The sequence below is a fragment of the Pieris rapae genome, chromosome 19 (assembly GCF_905147795.1).
Source record: "Pieris rapae chromosome 19, ilPieRapa1.1, whole genome shotgun sequence".
In the NCBI taxonomy this organism is placed as follows: domain Eukaryota; kingdom Metazoa; phylum Arthropoda; class Insecta; order Lepidoptera; family Pieridae; genus Pieris; species Pieris rapae.
In genome coordinates, this window is record NC_059527.1 from 8,388,009 (window position 1) to 8,408,998 (window position 20,990).

The 20,990-nt window shown below is 35.3% G+C and overlaps 1 protein-coding gene across 1 annotated transcript in view; it reads right to left on the reverse strand.

Moving 5' to 3' along the window:
• The window catches only part of LOC111003991 (acyl-CoA:lysophosphatidylglycerol acyltransferase 1), a 227,721-nt gene that overhangs the window by 89,589 nt on the left and 117,142 nt on the right, over nucleotides 1–20,990 (reverse strand). Inside the window, exon 4 of the mRNA XM_045632313.1 lies at nucleotides 20,716–20,930. Within this exon, the coding sequence (XP_045488269.1) occupies nucleotides 20,716–20,930 (215 nt within the window). The remainder of the gene's footprint in view (nucleotides 1–20,715; nucleotides 20,931–20,990) is intronic.

The following is a 20,990-nucleotide window of genomic DNA, read 5'->3' on the forward strand; positions in this document are numbered from 1 at the left end:
AGCTTTATATAGTTGCAAGCGGTGGCCCGGAGTGAAGTACCGTCTCGCCCTGCTGAGCACACCAAGCTTTTTGGAGGCTAATTTTGCCTTTCCCTCCAAGTGACCGCGAAACTGAACGTCGTTCGATATGTCAACGCCAAGTATTCCAATGCTGGCTGTGGCTTTAAGGAGAGTGTTTTCGAAAAGAGGAGTAGCGACAAAGGGTGTTTTTTTAGCGGAAAACGCGCAAACTTGTGTCTTTTTGGGGTTAAATTGGACTAGGTTTAGTCTGCCCCAGTCAGAGACTCCACATAGTAGGGTTTCTACTTCAGACACAAGTTTGTTCCGGTACTCATCGACATCTGCCCGAGAAATACTTGCCCGGCCAGTGTAAAGAGTGTCCCCAGTGCTGTCATCCGCATAGCAGTGAATGTTGCTAAGTTGCAACATATCATTGATATGCAGAAGAAACAGGGTCGGGGATAAAACACAGCCTTGTGGGACCCCAGCGTTCACGGGTTTAAGGTCGGAACATGCTCCGTCGATGACGACCTTGATGCTCCGATCGGCCAGAAAGCTGGAGATCCAATCGCATAATTTCTCGGGAAGCCCGTAGGCTGGAAGCTTCGAGAGCAGTGCTCTGTGCCACACCCGATCGAAGGCTTTCGCTATGTCCAAACTAACCGCTAGAGCCTCCCCCTTGGACTCAATTGCCTCCGCCCATCTATGCGTAAGGTATACAAGAAGGTCACCAGCCGAACGACCACGACGAAAGCCGTACTGAGAGTCACTTATCAGCTGGTGGCCCTCCAGATACTCCAGGAGCTGGCAATTAATAATGGATTCCATTATTTTGGAGAACAAGGAGGTTATCGCTATTGGGCGATAGTTGGACGGATCGGAGCGATCGCCTTTTTTAGGGATCGGATGTATCGATGCGATCTTCCAGCACTCCGGGACAGTGCCAAGCGAGTACAGGTACCGGAAAAGGCGCGTTAAGACCGGAGCCAACTCAGGAGCACAAGTACGCAGCACAATTGGAGGAATACCATCCGGCCCGCTCGACTTATGTATGTCCAAGGAAGATAATGCTTTACGGACAGCACGTTGCCGGAATGTAACTTCCGGCATCGAAGAATCACACCGTGAAATGCTCGGTGGTGATCTCCCTTGGTCATCCAAAGTCGAGTTGGACGCGAAGAGACAGCCTAAAAGGTCGGCCTTCTCCTTCGCAGTGTGGGCCAGCGAGTCATCCTCCCTGTGCAATGGTGGAATGGAAGGCTGACAAAAATTCCCTTGGACAGCTTTGGCTAGAGACCAGAAGGCTCGAGTCCCCGAAGGGAGTTGGGCCAATCTCTCGCCAAATCTGGCAATGTGCTCTGACTTTGCTTTAGTGATTTCCCGTTTGAAGGACCTGGAGGCTGAGTTATATGCTTTTTTGAGTTCGCTGGTATTAGCATCACGAGATTTCGCCGCTTCTGCCCATGCCTTAAAGCATTCTCGCTTTCGACGCGAGGCTGTCTTGCAAGAACGCTTAAACCAGGGCTGAGACTTGCCACCGATCGGCACCGCAGAAAAAGGAATAAAGAGTTCCATTCCCTGCAGAACCACTTCGGCGACAGAGGCAGCGACGGAATCTGGAGCTTCAGACGAAAAGCAAATAGGCCCCCAAGGGTAGGACGCAAAGAAAGACCGCATCCCGTCCCAATCTGCTGACTTGTAGTGCCAAATACGGCGAAAACCCAAAAAGCGCGACCGCGAAGGGCGCGTAGATGGCACAGTACTCCGGACCACACAATGATCCGATGAACCCAATGGCGGGTCAACGGAGACTTGATAGTTCTCCGGATGCGAAGTCAGCAGAAGGTCCAACAAAGAGGGTTTATGACCGTCCACATCTGGTATTCGCGTAATCGCAGGGACCATTTGTGTCAGGTCGTAGGCTAAAGCAAAGTCGTGAAAGGATCTTCCCGCGTGATCGGTGGTTTCAGAGCCGAGCCAATCGGCATGGTGGGCGTTAAAATCGCCAAGTATCACGATTTCGGCGGTAGGAACCCTTTCAAGCAGGGAATCTGTAGCCATTTGGATGTGCTCGATGAGTCGGTCAGTTTCGTCATTTCCGCTATGGGACCTATACAGGCACGCATAGAATCGCGGATGGTCATCGCAGTCTATGCGGAGCCAGAGGTTAGATAGGTCCCTTCCTTCAAGCGTCCCAAGGCGACGAGAACAGATATCCTCTCTGACGTACACGCAAACTCCCGCCCGCGGCACAAATGAATGTTCCAATTTGTACCCCGGGTAGGAGAGGTAAGAAGTATCAGCCGGGGAGGATATCTGAGTCTCAGTGAGGAAGAATAAGGCCGGCTTCGCAGATTCAAGGTGAAAGTGAACCGCGTTTAGGTTTGAGTTGAGCCCCCTAACATTGGTGAAGTCCACTGTGAGCGTGGAAGGGGTTGCCTTCGGCGAATTCTTCCGTTTGCCCCGAGATCGAAACCTAAAACTAGAACTGGATGTTTTGTTTAGAGCGCAGTTTTTGCCCACCCCAGAATACGAAGGGCAGCCTGTGCATCCACCACCGGATACTGATTGTTCCGATGATGGACGCCCAGAGGGGGATTCTCCACGTGTGGTACCCCCCTGGGGTAATCTTTCTTTAAACTGCACCGTCATACTCTGGGGAAGGGGGGGGGATGGGCTCCGGGAGTCTCACTCACCGAACGAAACGCGAGTACAATAAGATAAACCTATTGCATCACTTCACGCCGGTTTTCTGTGAGACAGTGGTACTGCCCCGGTCGTGCCTGCCCATTTGGCTGAAGCCCGAAAGCAACAGCATGGCACTCCCACTAGGAAGGGGGTTGACTGATTGCACTGGTGAAATAACCTCTTTCACAGGTTATTTCACCAGTGGGCGATGGGGTCGTCAGGTCCCTACGCCTAAAAAATTATTGGTATTGTTTGTCTTAATTTTGTAGTCCATTTCTCTCTATTACAATCTACACACGCAATGTATGGTATACCTTCTACCACCCCGAAGAGAAGAACTTTTCAGCACTTATTCGCCAATGTTTGCAAAGAAAAATCCAATCTCCCCAAATCTTCCCAATTTCTGAACACGTTTGTCACGTTAGGAAAACCGACACCTGCACATCGTCACAAAAACCGACACTCAGAAGTCAGCAAAGTTAACATTTTAAAATAATAAATATCAATTTCTTTAATTATGTAGAAATATATTTTTTGTGATATTCAAATACACTTTATTTAACAACATACTGCGAGAAAGGTTTCTATCTTGTTTCGCCAAAGAAGTACCTACTCCTTTAACTTCTCCCGCGTGTACATAAGTACATATTTTTTGTTATTGAAATTGCTTTATGTATTTTATTAATCGATTTCAAAGTTTACTTAACAATTCACAACTACACAAATTGAAAGAATAAGAAAGATCGCAATTCTCCACAGGCTCTGATGGATTGTTCCCTCTCCTTTAAATTTTTCAAGTTAAAAGTTTCCCTGAACTCTGTGAGACGTATGTTTACTTTCTAAGAACTTTGAACGTTTTCACTGAATAATAACTAGAAATCCGTGTGGATTTACTATTCGTCTTTATTCTTTGGTGTCACAAATAGTTCGATAAGAAAAACAAGGGACAATTCATACATAATGAAGCTGTCAAATACAACGTCAAATACAACCACACACAATTTTTACTCCGAAAATTTCACAAAGCTCAAGCTAGAAGAGAAACCAGTCCTATATAGAACACGTGTAATCAGTACACTCCAATAAGAATTGTGATGATTTATTATTCCTATACCAGTACCAACCCCAAAGGCTGGAAGTGCCTGGAAGTACCTGAGGATCCAGATGGCCCAAATTACAAAACCAACTTATGCTTATCGTAGATTGAAATACATATCTAAGTAATAATACTGCAGACAAAGTAATCAAATATAATAGGCTCATTTACCAATCATTACCTAAATACAATTTTCAGATTAATCGTTCCTTAAGACTATCTGACCAAAGAAACCTAGAAAACCTTTCCGGCTTCAAATAATTTAATCCGCTTTAAAATTCCAGCTTTGTATCCAGAAAGAATCCATTATTCCAGCCACTGACTTTCAACCGCCAACTTCTTACAAATTAAATATCTGCCTTTGTTTTGACTCAAAGGTCTGGAATTTCGAAGGTTTATACAAGAAACCCTTGCAAAGGTTCTTCGAGTAACCATAATTGAGATACATTTAAAAAAAAAGTAAATTGTTTCTATATTATTGTATAATTGTGGGCAAGACGTGCAGGATGTTTACTTGATGTTAAATGATACCGTATTGGCTATTGACATTGCGAAATGGCTCACATGTCCGTTGCCGGTCTGTATATTGTCATTTGTACAACCTTAGTACTTTAAACCCATCGAATTATGATTACAGTTCAATATGTATCAATTATTCAAAGATTTTCAATAATGCTATTTTCGTATACACATTTAATAATTTATATTTCTATAAATGATTTCCTATCAAATCTCTGATCTGAACCTGTTCAAAATATCACAACACACACATAAAGCTCCATAAAAGTAAATTTAATATAACTAAATAAAAAACTCATAAAACAAAACTTTATAAAACTGCTTATTACAAATACATATTTCCACATAAGGAACCAGCTGCCGACTGAAGTATTTCCAAACCAATTCGACTTAGGGTCCTTCAAGAAAAGAGCGTACCAATTCTTAAAAGGTCGGCAACGCACTCGCGAGCCCTCTGGTATTGAGAGTGTCCATGGGCGGCGGTATCACTTAACATCAGGTGAGCCTCCTGCCCGTTTGGCCCCGGTTCTATTTAAAAAAAAAAAGATCATGCCGCGTCTGTACGCGCCTTGGAAAAGAGATTCTTGTCCAATCACAACACAACGAAACGCGCCATCGTTTCGTCTTTCATTTGACATTCACCACAGTCACCTCAGTCTAGTCTTACATAGCTGCTCTTTCAACATTGAATACAAACAAACCCAAGAGCGGCGTTGTGTACTTAATGAGACTTAAATCGAGTCTCGCGTCGTAGGAACAAGTGCATCTTTCAAAGCAAACTTATGTAATGACGTTGTACCTCGCGTTAACAGGTTTTGTAAAAACGCAATATGAAGGCGTAATTAGGAACAGTATACGAAGCGAATTTCCTAATGAATATTAATTTTTATTTCACTTTCATTTTAAAAATTCCTTTTACAATGAAAGTGAACTAAAAATTAGTTTAGTTTCGTCTCTCGAAATACAAGACAATCGTATAAATATGCTTTCTAACTTTAATGTATATCAATCACTATTGGCTTGCAAGAAAAGGCAAACTTTCACTAGAAATTTTATTTTATAGGAGCCGTAAAGAAATTATTTTTCTATAATGAAAAATAAAAACCTATATCTTTCGTGATAATTTTATTTACATTTAAGTGGATGCCTGGAAGATATCACTCGAAAGCGATAAGGCCGCCAGTTGCCTAATTCTCATTTAAATATGTTCTATTTTTATTATGTTAATTAAACGAAGTGTAAATTAATACATAAATAAATATATTTAATGTACTATAAAAGAAATTGTGCTTATATACAATATATAACATTCAAATGTAACTCAAGTATAAAATAGACCGTATCTGGTTTTTCAGGCAAAGGACACATAAAATCACATTAATTACGCGGAAAATAAAACCTTTACAAGGAAAACATACGCTCGGTTTTTTGAATTTAAAATATTGTTCACATTTACAAGGGACGTGGACGGAGAGAGCAAATAAATGTTTGCTTTACTCGCTCCAAGAACATTTTTACATTGGTCTCAGTAGTACAAGTTAGTGTAGATTGTACGCAACGACTTCGTTCGTCGATAGATAACGCGGGAATTTAATGTTGTACTGTATAACTAAAACTAAACTTAGTTTTATTATAAAATACTAATAATTAGCTGGTTTTATTATAAAATACATTATATCAAATGCCCTTATATATGTGTACGGAAAAATATTTCTAAAATGTTATTGTGGTAGTTTTGATAGTAATATATTTACGCAATTTAAATGTGATTTTAATCACGTACAACCATGTGAACCATCATTAACCTACCCATGAATCATTGAACAATTAAACTTATCACCGAATAGCGTAAAGTTGGTTTAAACAGTGTGTTCACTGCATAAAGAACCAAAAAATCCATTCATCAGATCACCACAACAACTGGCACTTAGAAACGAGTACTTAGGCGCTTTATCTATATTGCTAGATGAGAACCAAATATTCTTGGAAAACTGGTAATGGCATTGATGAGTAATGGTAGGAGAAGACAAGGTCAACCGTTTTACTGCAATAAAAAAGCATGGAGCTCAATATGCTGTGTCCCAAGGGAGGGACAGAGGCAATGAAGATCGTATGAAGAAGAGTAAGAAGTAACTATAGCGATATGGTTTAACATCTGCTTCCTTTATACATAAACATTTGTTCATACAATTTGAATAAATTTATAATAACAATCTCGTTTAACGCTCGTTTCGTTTCGATACAAACTCGTACTAAGCGTCCTGAACACGCCTCTGTCGTCTTTATTAACGTAGTCTACATATTTTCTTCTCTTGAATTAAACTCAAAGGAATCTCGATGAAAAGTTTAACTGAGCTGATGTTCTTTGAAAGTGTATAAGTCCTCTTCCATTCATTTTTCTGTAAATACCATATTTTGAATAGGTATGACGAATTGTGTGGAAATTTTTTGTACGTCTGGGACTTTATACAAAAGGATTTACTTATATTAAAACTTCGAGTGTTAACTAAAAAAAATAATAAAAATAATTACAAAACATTAAATCTTTTGTATGGATCAAGTCGTCTTATATGCAAACAAAATAGAATTTTGTCACGCTGATATTAAAATTTAAGTTTAATTCCAATTTTGTTCACTATGTATAAAATTGGTATTTATAAAAACACTAACACATGTTATAATTCATACGCTGAATAAAGAGCGAACAAATTCTCAAAAGGTCGGCAACGCACTCGCGAGCCCTTTAGCATCGAGAGTGTCCATGGGCGGCGGTATCACTTAACATCAGGTGAGCCTCCTGCCCGTTCGCCCCCTTTTCTATAAAAAACATCTGTAAGTAATATCTACATTTGACGTATTGAATGTTGTCAAACAAAAAATCACTTTGCATCGCAATTCCAATTTCAAATTATCAAGTCAAAGGGTCCAATAAATTCTATTCGCATAAAACAGCTTACAATTTTGGAAAACACTTTAACTCGAAGCCAATCCACATCAAACGCTTCTCTAATGGCGAAGGGCGTGGCAGATCGTACAAAGAGCTGTGAGGAAAACCTCAAGAATATGTCCGATACACGTTGAGTAAGCTTTATTAGTTTAATGTCTACAATACTACTCAAGGAAATTAAGTTTCCATCAAATTCGTTTTTTTTTCTGATTCCATATACAGTATTAAATTAAGTGTTAGTTTGGGTGTAAAATTTGATATTTCTTTAAACCCTTTGTTTGATAAATATTGTATATATACAAAAGATGGACAAATATCCAATATACAAATCTAATGTATAAAATTCTCGTCTCATGTTGTTTGTAATTAAACTCCTCCGAAGCGGCTTGACCGATTTTTGTAAAATTTTGTGTGAATATCGGTTAGGTCTGCGAATCGAACAATATATAGTTTTCATCCCCCTAAAATTTAAAGGTACACCCCTAAATTTCATTGTTTATTTTTTTTATCAGAAATAAACTTACTTTTTAGTAGAAATAATATAGCAAAACAACGTGTGAGGGGTCAGTTATATGTATAAAATTTAATGTCATCGTATTTACCTAGGTATACATACAAATGATAGTCCAATCATCATGGCTTTGAACTAAGGCATCTTATTTATTTTAAGGAAAAAAATCCAACACAATTCCGGCCAAAGTGAAAGGAAGGTTGAAGTTTGCACCTTAAAACACTAAGGGTCTGTTTCACAATGTCCGGATAAGTTCCAAATAAGCTATTTATTACTTATTGGTAGGATAAACTTGTGTTTGTTGCGTTTCACGACTGTCAGATAGCGCTATTCTTCATGAAAAGCGAAGTATCTTATTCGGAACTTTTATCCAAATAATTTATGTGTTGCATAGCTATTTGGCACTTTATCCATACATTGTGAAACAGGCCCTAACTATACTAAAACACCCGTTACTTTAATACAAAACCTTAAAACAGAATCAAATAATAAAATAAATTACGCAATGTACAAGCACATTGACTTCCATTTACGATCGCGATATATAAAAGTTTCAAAGCCTTACGAAAGGCCTTTTCAAAGGTTCAGACAATCAAATTACGAGTTTGACCACTTCACACAAAACGTCTATCCTAAAGAGATTTTCCTCGCCGTATGTGCGCCCTAAGATTTGCTATTACGAGGGTCTATGATAATGGAATTTCAATCAGCCGGGGCCGGGGTATTGACACTGTTAAGACCACGCTTTGTGGATCGGCCTCCTGCGGCTTGGAACTCCGTACCTGACGCCAAATGGATTTAGTTTGGACGTGTCACCTGCGGGTACAAAGGGCCGTAATATGGACGAGTGGTGACACTTTATTAAAAACGTGAGGTTCAAGCTGAAATATGTTATTTAATATATATATAGTATGTATAGCTGATGGATGACTATGGACAACATTTTTAATATATAGGTACATGATTTAAAGTCATTTATTCATTTTGTACACGATCAACTGTGTCCACATATTATGCGGACGCAATTGATCATTTTAATGTTATTTATAAGATACTAGCGGATCCGACAGACGTTGTCCTGTCTACACGTCTTTAATTTCAATTTTTAATAAGCGATTTTGATGAAAATTATTATTCAAATGTTATGACAATATCTAACCATCCAGCACATGGTCACACACGATATAACACAATGATAACAAAACTTTTTTTAAATTTCGGGACAGACTAAAATCAAAATTCGAATATTATTTAAAATTTGACACTGCGATGGTAGCGCCGTCGGTCGGATCCAATGTAAAACATTCCAAAATCAACAACAACTAATAAATTGAAAATTAATTAAAAAAACATTGTCCAGCGGACAAAATTGTGAATCTAAACCATTCCCAGATCCCCTTGACCACACACAAAAAATTTCGTCTAAATCGGTCCAGTCGTTTAGGAGGAGTTCAGTCACATACACACGCACACAAGAAATATATATATTAAGATGTTTGTTTTAATTATGTGTTCAAATTTTAAGCCTCGAGTTATGTATCCCTTACATTAGTTAATTTATTACATATAAATATATATAATGACTTATTAAAGAGTTTGTAAATCTAAGTACCACTTAGGTTTACAAACCCACACACCACGCCACATTTCAACAGTATTTTATTTAATTATTTCTACATAACACACATTTATAATTAAACTATTTTCTATATAAGCACAGGACAGGTTAACATAGATATTGATTGAGCTTTTTAGTAAATGTATGGAATGTGATTTTTGAAATTTTAGTGATAATTTTGTTTCTAAGGAAGTAGTTGAAGATGAAGGGGTCTCGGAAGGAGAAAAATCGTTGGGCAAAGAAAGTTCGTCCTTTGGTTTGCTTATGATACTGCTCGAACTGCATTGAAATTTGAAACGAAGCAGGAGGGATCAACCGAAACAATTCTTCACAACACTCATCTTAAATACAGAAATATAACATCTGAAATTAGAACTAGTGTTATCTTTAGAGATTTGCATTTGATAGCCATCTCAATCAAACGTATCGGAACCTACAAAATTGTGTATTATGTTGCTGCTGTAACACTACGTGAAGGACATTTTCGCCCGGATCCCTGATGAATATGGTATAAGCACTTACTGATTGGCATCACGAACTTCATTTCGGCTGTAATAGGAGAGCCGGGAAATGCCGAATTCGGAATATTCCATCAGATTCACAAAGAGTAATCTCGGGTGGAAATTAGGTGAGTTTCGTGATTAAGTGTGCTATGGAAAATTGTAGCTAAGCCGGATTCCGTTTTTGCGGTGTTAGCAGTCGGACGATGATTTACACGATATCGTACAGACCAACAAAAAATGTAAAACCAAAAATTATTTTTACTTTCATTTTTATAATATTCTCCTCCTTTTCCAATGGGTTTCATCCTACTATTATTTTTTTGGTTTCAAAAATTATCCTGGTCTAGTTGGCTCAGACTTTGCCATGTAATTTAATAATCTTTCTATTTAAGCAAGCATGTATATGAGTGATTCATGTCTAAGTAAATTTTCTTAGTATTATAACAGTATTTAAATGAGCATAGCAAACTTCATGTAAATCAAATAATATAACAATATATTCACTGTTATTATCTTTTTTTCCACGAAATCGCCGCCTATGAAGACTCAAATTGCCAGAAGAATTGGTAGCCACAGTTTTAAATAAGCAGAAATATCGTACGACTAAATCATAAACCTGCTGAAATTTGTGTTGAATTTGTTTTGAGAACTTTTTGAAGTCTGATTAGTGGCTTTTGTGGGTCTGTTGATTTTCATAATGCAAACCGGAAACCCGAATAAGTATGTTTATTCTTGTGTGAGAATAATTACTGTTTGTGGTAAAATATAATGTAAATTTAGGATCACAATAAATTATAACGTTATTCTCTTTTGTAAACAATACGTTTGATGTCGTGATTACGTTAAAATGTGTTCTATAATTGAAATGTCTAATTAATTGACGGAATATTATGCCTTTTAGTTCAAAGTCCATACTTTGTTAGACATAGACTTAAAACGATGATCAAATTGTGACTTTGGACGGAGTGTTCATAGAATACATTTTCCGAAAATATGCTCAAGTTTAGAGGCAAAGACTGGGAAATCAAACTTATTTAAATTTAAACTAAATCACTTCTGACTCTTTGCCTATACCTATCATCATACATATACTAAAATAATAATCCAGTGGTGCTATACATTTTAATAGAACGGTCAAACGCGTAGACTAAGAGTGCGTCGCTGGCCTTCGATGAATTGGTACGCTCTAAGTCTTCGGTCTAAGGTCCCAAGCTAAAGCCACTAGGCCAACACTACTGTCATACATATATTATACATATTTATAAATAATATATAAAACATTTCACTATCCAATACAATGCCAATCAACAGAAATTAGAAATACTGTTATTCAATACTTGTGTATTTTGAAAGCTTCTATTACCACGTAAGCACAGCCTACAAACTATAAACACGACCTAATATGGCAGAGTAAATTGGTTACAAGATGCTGACCTGAAGGCCATCATTTGACCATAATATACATAACAGATGCTTTTATCGCTTTTCTCTAGTTAGCTTTTAGCTTAATATATTCCCTCCCTTCATTTATATTCCCCATAATGAATGAATGGTACACTATGAAATATGAAATCTCAATACGAGTCGACATTTATTTTATGAGGCAAGTAATATACAAATGTGTCATTAAATAGTAAAAACTATCTCAGTGACAAGATTGGTATTCCAATTGACGTCAGAAGATATATGTTGATAAAAATGTGGGCGGGGCACATGACAAGCACAGAAAAGTGGAGCAAAAATGTGCTAACTGCCCAAAATACAGCAAACGAAAAAAGAGGGAGACGGAGACACATTGAACGAACAGCCTAAAAAAAGACTAAACAGCGAGGAATGGCGGGATTTGCTATTGATTTGAAATATAAATGTATTTAAATGCAAAAGTATCTGAATTAAAGGTCATTATTATTATTACGTACATGATAAACTAATTGTGATACTATTTGAAAAAAATAAAAAAAAACATTGTACAGTAGGTCCAAACCTGTCGCAAATGTCGTATACAAAGAACCCACAATCCAATGTGTTTTGCCCAAAGATCTTTTCACATGACCCCAAACCTTGCGGTTTGCTAATGGACTCTCATTCAAGTTGTCCTAGTGAAAATTTAATTTAGAATCCTAATTGAAATCCATTATCTTCCGATAAGGGAATTCTTCGAAAGGAAAATTAAAATTATATTAAACTTTTGTTTTACTCCTTTAATCCTTTATAATTTATTTACATTATTTCTAAAGGTACACAGCATTGAGTTATACAATATTGAGTTAACAATAATTCTTGTACTATTTTATATAATTATTGAAGGAAAATGGATAAGATTTTGCAGACACTGTTGATCCGTCACCAATAATAACAATTACACAGTAGAAATACCTTAAATCAAATCAATCATTTATTCATATAGGTAACATAATGTACACTTATGAACGTCAAAAAAATAAAATATACATTAAATGATTCTAATTTTACATTTACTGCCAGTTCTCAAATCAAGGACGTAGAACGGAAGAAAAGAACTGGCAATAAACTCTCCGTCACTCTTATTAATAAATAGATTGCGCATTATCCCTACATCATAATAGTTTAGTCTTTAATTTAAATAAATAAGTTATTTTCTTTTATCATTGTAATGTTTATCTTTAAATGTCGTGCACACTTGTCATTGAAAGTTGATACATTTATTTATTTATTGTACATTGCACATACATGTATTGTGTTTTTGTATGTCGTGTGTTCTCTGTGAGTGTCTCTAGGTTTTTATTTATTTTAAAAAACACTGCTGCGCTAATGGGTGAGCCAAAACTGACAAGAGTGAACAATAAGTGAATAAAATTTACAGACGAAAAAAACGCTGGCTTGAAGAAAAACATCGTGATAACGGACAAGTCTGAGACACAAGAAGTCGACGGCAGTTGTCAGGTACAGATGGCTGATCACCTACTTACTTAATAGAAGAGAAATACTAAACAGATACATAAATCGTAAGCTAAGACCAAGGATTGTAGTATAACTCAATTATAAGCCTTAGTTTTATTGAAATATCAATCAATTTAATACAATTTTATCTACAACATAAATTCATCATCAACACAGCCATATTAGGTACCACTTAGTATTGAATATTTTTTTTTGTTAGTTCTCTTTTGTAAATCTTTGAACCTTTTTGTATTAAAATGATGTATTCTTCGGCTACATTTTCAATGTATTTATATATAAGGTAAAAGGTAAAATAAAACTTAACATTAATTTTGAATTAATATTGCATCCGCTTTAAATTGTTTGCAGCTATGTGAAAAATATGGAGAAACAAATACTGTATAAATCCGAATGAGATTCCATAATCTACTAATAATTTTTCATTACTAATACACTCGCAATAAATACTTGGCGCAACGCCAGCATTGCAACTTGCGAATATTCCAAATAGCCCAATTCGCGTAAGAAGCTCCGATACTATCGAAGATAATTTTCATAATTGCAGTATTAAATGTTTTATTAGTTAATTATATATAAGAAAGGAATATAATTGTTTGAACAAACCAAAATCTTGAAAAGATAAGAGTTTAATAGAGATTCATAGTTAAGCTTTACAAATTATATTGAGAAAAAATTTGTATTTTTGTATGATTGTAAAGAAGGCAGATACATAATATCTCGGAGACGTTTTGAGTCATCATCGATACTTGTTGCAGCTCAAAATTACACCAAGAGAAGAAGAAAGAACACACACAAAAACGACTCGGCTTATTATATTATTAATATGCTACATTCTACCTGAGTGGCCTAATTAAAATATTCTGAATGGCCTCTAATTATAACGAAAATATTTTGAAATAAGTTCAGTTCAAGTTTGAACAAGCTTCAAGACTTTTTATTGGTACTATCATTATATATATTTAAATCTAGGTGAAAATTGGCTTGATCAGTATGAATTTGCTTATTCACTTTATGTACTGAATATGATGCGAATAACTCCACATTTCCAAGCGAGTACTCACTGCTTGTAAAAGTTTTTCAGTTTCCTTTGAATTCACTGCGGACTCGTTTCTACGTCTAGATGTTCGTTAATAATACATATTTGCTCTTACTTGCTGGAAATAGGTCAACATGCCTTTTTAATATCATTCGAGGCATTAATTTGATAGAAATACGATCAAAAGAAATTCATATTTAAATTTTATTTGAGTATAATTGCAAAATATTACAGAGCTGTACCGAGTCTTTTGAAATTGTACACAATTTAAATCAAAATCTTTGAATCAAAACAAAATCGCCATACAGTGTCTTCTGTCTGTACGAATGTGTAATTCCGAGAAAGGTTCATCTTTCACTATGATATGTAAATTGACTGAAACTAAACGATTAGTGCCACATTACAGTCATTCACTCTCACTCGTTCACTCAGGCGTATTGACTCATGTTCAGTAAAATACAATGTAATTAAAAAATATAATAATATTTTTCATGGAATTTACCACTATAAAGTTTGTTATGTAAGAGCTGGGAACCGTGACACAGGTATAATGTTACTTAGAAGGTTCCACACATCTTACACATTATAATGAATTGTTTATAAGTAATAAATATTTTTTTTATATATTTCTATAGTTAATGTTGGGGGGGGTTTTTTCGTATGTAATTCATACTGGTAGAATTAATATACTACGTTATCAATTGTCCAGATTAGAAGAGAGTAGCGATCAATTAACGTAACTAAGTCAATCAATTAACGTAAATAAGTTTTTCAAAGATCGTATCGGAAGGTTAAGATCTATACACCACCATACTTTCTACAAAGAGATGCCTAATCCGGAATTAAATATCTTATCTGAGTTGCACCAATCATTAGAAATTTAATTTAATTAGTAAATCTGACAATGATTGATTTATAATTACTTAAGTAATGTTTCTCGTTTATTTAAATAAATAATTAAATAAATAAATAAATTTTATTGCAAAGTGTGAAAGGAAATAGAATACTTTTAAGTGGAAAATTGCAGGAAAATAAATATATGTATATATAATAAACACTATTTAAGGATTTATATAATAAAAAGTAATCTTAATACCAAGCTTATGTAAGGGAAATATTTGTATGTATTTTAGGCAAATATTAAAGTGAACATATAATGATAATAATCTTTATTCATAATAATACGCTGTCCTAAATACAAAAGACTAGATAAAGGTAAAATAAATTTGAGATTGTCTAGTTTCCGCATTCACTGCTTTCAGTGCATTACAAGCACTTAATGTTACCACAGTTTACATACTTTAGTAGTAACCAAATAACTCTGATCCTCTAATTATGGCCTATAACTTACGAGTATGTTATAAAAAAAGACTTGAAAGTAGGACATTACATTTCAAATACTCACACACGCCAATTCACATACTCACCCATATATAAGGTAGTTCATAATAACTTGCTTAATAATATTTAACATTGAGAGTTTTTCCTAAAGATAATAATTATTATATCACTTGTATTTACCTTTCCTTTCTATATGACCCTTACCACTGACCACATTACTTTAAAGTTTAACAAAGTATAATATTATTGACATATCCTTGCTTTCTTAATTATGTCAGGAATTTCAATAATTTAACTTAAACAACAAATACAATTATGTCGCATATCATATTGAAGGATGCATATGCCTTTTGGCATATGCATCCTTCAATTTATACTGCCTTCAGCGACTCATACCCGTACAGCATGGCGGTTGTATGACGTCTCGTAAGTTTTCCAAATAGGCGTCACTCATAAATGCAGATTATTACCATTATTTTTTATAATACAATCTCGCTGTTGGCCTGAAGGGTCTTGGCAGCTCAGCTCAGAGCGTTGTGGCTGTTTAGTCTTTTCCCGCGACTAGCCCAAGGTCGTCTTCTGCCTCCTCGGATTGGGCCGGCGTGGGGAGGTCAATCGAAGTAAAGGACGGAAGCTCACTGGAGTGATCCTTCCCCGGTAAAGTTTTTTTTACCCTTTAGATTCCCCACTGTATTTTCTATGCACTATATAGGTAAGGTTTAGCGCTGCCGTAACTGGCGCCTCGCCAAGCGTTTCAAGCTCAACCATTGTTCCACTTTAAGCGTCAAAATTTCGTGTTAGGTCATGGCTGGTAGCTTGATATCTATCCAAATTACATTATAATACTGTGTACTAAGCTTAATTGCCTCCGTGGCTTAGTGGTGAACACTTCGATGCTGACGACTGGCTCAGCTATTCTGTATAAGGCCGTGACATGGGGGGATGGGGTCAATGGGATTTTTGCTCCTAGGACATTGTGTGGATTCGACTGAATGTTTCAGCCTTGTATGGCGTAGTATGAACAGGTTTTTTAAGCAACGTAGAATTCCTAGAACAACCTCTGGGTACAACTTAGTGCAGGCTAGCTAACAAAAATACATTGAATTTAAAAATATACTCTCCAGACATTTCGACTGCTTGATACAGATTGACCTAATAACAAAAACCACGTGAAATTTTACAAATTAACGAACGAACGAATGAAAAATCTGCGGATGAAATTCATGACTAAAAACATACGTATATATATACTATGTCAGTTCGTTACGAACGATAACAGTTAGTAAGTAAAAGTAAATTATCAATTAGTCACTGTGTTTACTATAATAAAAGTGTGTGTGTATGAATATATGGAAATTATTACGCACAGTACTGTGGGAACTTGATTTTAGTTTTAAGATGTATCATGTATTAATTAATATTAAAACATACTGAATTTTATTATATTTTCTGTATCACAGTTTATTGTAAGTCCCGTATGCCGTTATTGGTAAGCTAATTTTCAATTAAATAAAATCTCATTTATAAGGAAAATAGAATCATAAAGTACGGTCGGGCAAAAATTGAAAATGAAGTTACACTCATTAGCCCTGGCTCGACACTTGGCGCCAGATGTCGCGCATTTTAATGAAATAGGACACGGTTTATAATTTTTAGCCAAACCATAATACGAAGGGTTTTATACTTTACATATATAATTCACTCAACTCAAAATTTTCATTTCGGTAACTCTTGCATGATTTTTTTATAAAGAAATGGCAAATTCTCCGGCACGCCTCTAAACTATTTTAATTTTCTCATAAAATGATACGCAACCTTCCCTTTTGCCTCCTGTTCTATAAAATTAAAAAAAAACCTAAAAATCAAAAGAAATAGGTACTAGAGCAATATTCACCATAAAATGGAAAAATATGAGAAAGTTTTTTTTTATTATTTGCCGTTTTACATTTTTGTTTCATAATTGAAACGATTATAATAATATTTTGTATTGAACTAATAAATACTTCATGAATTAAGGTAAATAAAAGCTTGATATCGAAATTGGGTTTAAAATTTAGTTCCGCAGTGCAACGTTGTATTTCTTCGGGAGTAAGCGATTGAAGTTTATTAGTTTTGTCCATAAAAGGGGCAGAAGCAGTAAACCTGCATCGGACTCTACCGGAACATACAATGTTTTTAATACTCAGACTGTGGTATTTGTCACAGAAACTGCGCGTTTATTAACGTATTAATATGGTAACAGCAAAGTTATAATACGAGGGTAAAGTAGAACTAAAATGTTGAAAACCCATACAGCGGTATCAAGGGGGATGGACTAAAGACTTATTCGGGTCTAGATTCTAGAACTAAAATGGGACAAAAATTTTCCGGACTAGTAACAAAGATATATATGTATAGCGGACTAAACAAAGTATTTAAAAAATCCATGACGTGTTTTATTGACGTTCATAAGTGTACAATGTGTTACAGAAGTTGTTGTTTTTACAGAAGAATTATATAATAAGGATATGTATAATGCTGTTTGTTTGTCTTACCAAAACTCGAGAATGGCTGGATCGATTTGGTTAATTATAATATATAAATAAGAGAAAAATTCTAGAAACAAAAACTTAATTTTCCAATATAAAACCGTTAGGAAAATATTTGGTGTGTTTTTTCGGAATAAAAAATTGTCGCTTGGTTATCATATATTTATATGTGCCGTCAGAAATTTGTATTTCATAGCTATAGTAAGGTCTCATCTTTTTGGTTTGATTTAAAAACACTTTGTTAAGTTTTGAGACAAATATAATATGTAGGTCATCAAATAACACATAGTATTGATCCTTGTTAGTAAGTTTCTTGTGAAATTATTGGCTTTAAATGACCTTAATTTATATAACATGTTGCGTCTCTATTAATCATAACTTCAGTGCCTTGTACCACAATAAACCGAACATCCAGTTAAAACCAGTAATTACATCTAAAACTACACTCTCACGCGTTGGAATAAAACTTAAAATCCATTGAACATTTAAGAAGAACGCATTACTTCCGCTAGTTTGTTTTGTTAATAAATCATCAATTTTTCTTATCGTGACGCCACATCCGGTGAGAGGTGAATGACTTATTGGTAATGCTTAATGAACTAACACATATTAACCAGACACGGTATTGTTTTCAATAAACACGAACTTTAATAGAAGCTCAGGTATTCTCGACTCTCGAGATTCTCTCCCAGCATCCTCCTAGTAGTAAAACCGAATTAAAAAGTACTTCATAAGTTATGATTGGAATGAATTATTATAATTATTTTAATTAAATTAGGTACTTTGAGATTATAAGTAATTTTGTATTTTGCTTCTGTCTTCTGTCCACTTTACATCACCATTAATCAATGAATAAGAGCGTACCAATTATTAAAAGGCCGACAAGGCACTCGCGAGCCCTCTGGTATTGAGTGTCCATGGGCGGCGGTATCACTTAACAGGCGAGCCACCTGCCCGTTTGCCCCCTGTTCTATTAAAAAAAATCAGTACTGTATTTAGATTATTTAATTAAACTGTTATATTAAAATAAAAAAATAACATAAATTATCAGGGGTGCGAGAGCCTTATCGCTAACAAGCATCTTCCAGGTGTTATAAGGAAAAAAACTAAAAAAAAGAAATGCTCAAGGTAAAGTTCAAGAAGCGCATAACAAAATCAAGAAAAACAAAATTATTATGCCTTAGCCCGTGGGAGTTATACACCGTAGCCGTACATAAAATTATATAAATCCTATATTATAAGTATTTTCTTACTTTTATCCGTCTCATTTCGTTACAATTCTTAATTTAACGATGGAAGAAAGTCATTCTAAATTCAAAATTGAACCTGCCTTGAAAATTCTCGTAAATATTCGAACCGGGCATTTGTCACGAGCGAAGTAATCTCGGTAAAAGATTAGCGAGGGGCAACGCAACGGTTTAAAATCTTTAATAATTAAGTGACAAAATGTAAATCTTAATACTGTTGGAGCCTGTTTCGCAATCTCTTTGTACCAAATGGAAATACCGAAAAACCCCAACGTGATCCGATGTTTTCCGGATGAGGGGTTTTCACAAAAAATACTAAAACCACATGGATAACTAAATACATTCAAAGGAATTAGAGAACCACCCTTTTTAATTTACCGTTTAAAAAACCCGAATTATATTTCATATATGTAAAGAAATAATTGTATTTTGGCATTCGATTGTTTAGATAGTTAATTAAAATAAGAAAAACAAAAAAAACACAATATATAAAAATTGTACAGAATGCAACGGGCGGCCTTATCGCTAATAGGCGATCTCTTCCATTTTTTTTAGTTTTTCCAGTAAGGGAATAACTAAATAAAACTCAAAAATCTTTAAAAAAAATCTGTTGTGTTAAAACTAAAGTTTTATTTATTTTATAATACTTATTAAAAGTTTTTAGTCTGTGAAAAAAGGCAAGAGTTTTGGTTTGTTATTTAAATTTTTGAAAGAATGTTTATCAAATAACTAATTCTAACTAAATGTTGTTTCTATGATTATTTTAACTAATTATTAATTTCATAACTTGTCTATGCAGATATTTTGTTTAAAAATAGAATAAACCTTAAATTATTTCAGTATTTTTTTATGTAAAAGGAAGTGGGCGGTAGGGTCATCTGATGATTAAATAATACCACCGCCTTGGAGACTCCCATTGCCAGAAGTGCAAGTGCGTTGCCGGCCTTTCAACATACATTGGAATTTCATTATAAGTATAACTGGTCAAAACTTTAAAATAAACACTGACTGGCTTCCGGTTCTTTCGCGTTATAACGCAAGTAGCATAATTAAAAACCTTCCTCATAAATGAAAAATCCTTAAATAAATAAATCCAATCAAGAATAATTTTTAATGTAATATATCAACATAAAACAATAAACTCATTGGTGATTCATGGCACGGAATAGGCTAATTAGCACGAGAATACTCGGGGATACAAATAACATCCGACTGTGTATAGTAATATGTTTTGAGCACTATACAAAAGCGTTGCCCTATCTCTTTTCACCACAACTAAATCATAATTAGACAGAAAGAGACGAAGTGCTTTAGTTCACGCCACCACAACAATCTGTTGTTAATATAAATGCGATGCCAATATGGGCTTTACAGTCAATAAGATTAAAATTATATTCGATATTTCATTCAATTACAAATCTGTTTTCATTCTACTTCTTCGCAATTTTCTTTGATAGATATGCTTTTTTAATATATATACCAAATACATAATAACAGGCTTCTTTGTGGAAGACTTTCATCATCGGACGCCGAGGCAGAATACGAAATCAAGGCATTTTTTGCCGCGCATCGTCTCTATGCTATACCTGCTGCATGCACCAATTAAACGGCCGGCAACGCATTTGCGACCCTGTAGGCACTCGTATTGCCAAAGGGATCGCAAGTGTGTTGCCGGGGCACTACGCGTTTATTACATAAAAAGATTATTCTACCATTCCAAAAAGTACATCTATGTACTCACCGCTTGTATGAAGAAGTCCTTGTGTAGCATGCTGACGATGCCGAAGTTGGTGAATTTGAAGACGCGGTCCATTATCCACATGAGATTTGAGAGAACTCCAGGTCGAGGGTTCCATGTAGACATGAGCATTGGCACGTCTGCTGTACTCTGATGGTTGGCCAGGACCAGTGTTCGCCGATTCGTGCATACAGTTGGCTCATCCCCACTCTCAACAACTGTAGACAAATAATAAGAATTACTCAAAGGTGAAATAAAATATCTTTCAAAAATTTCAT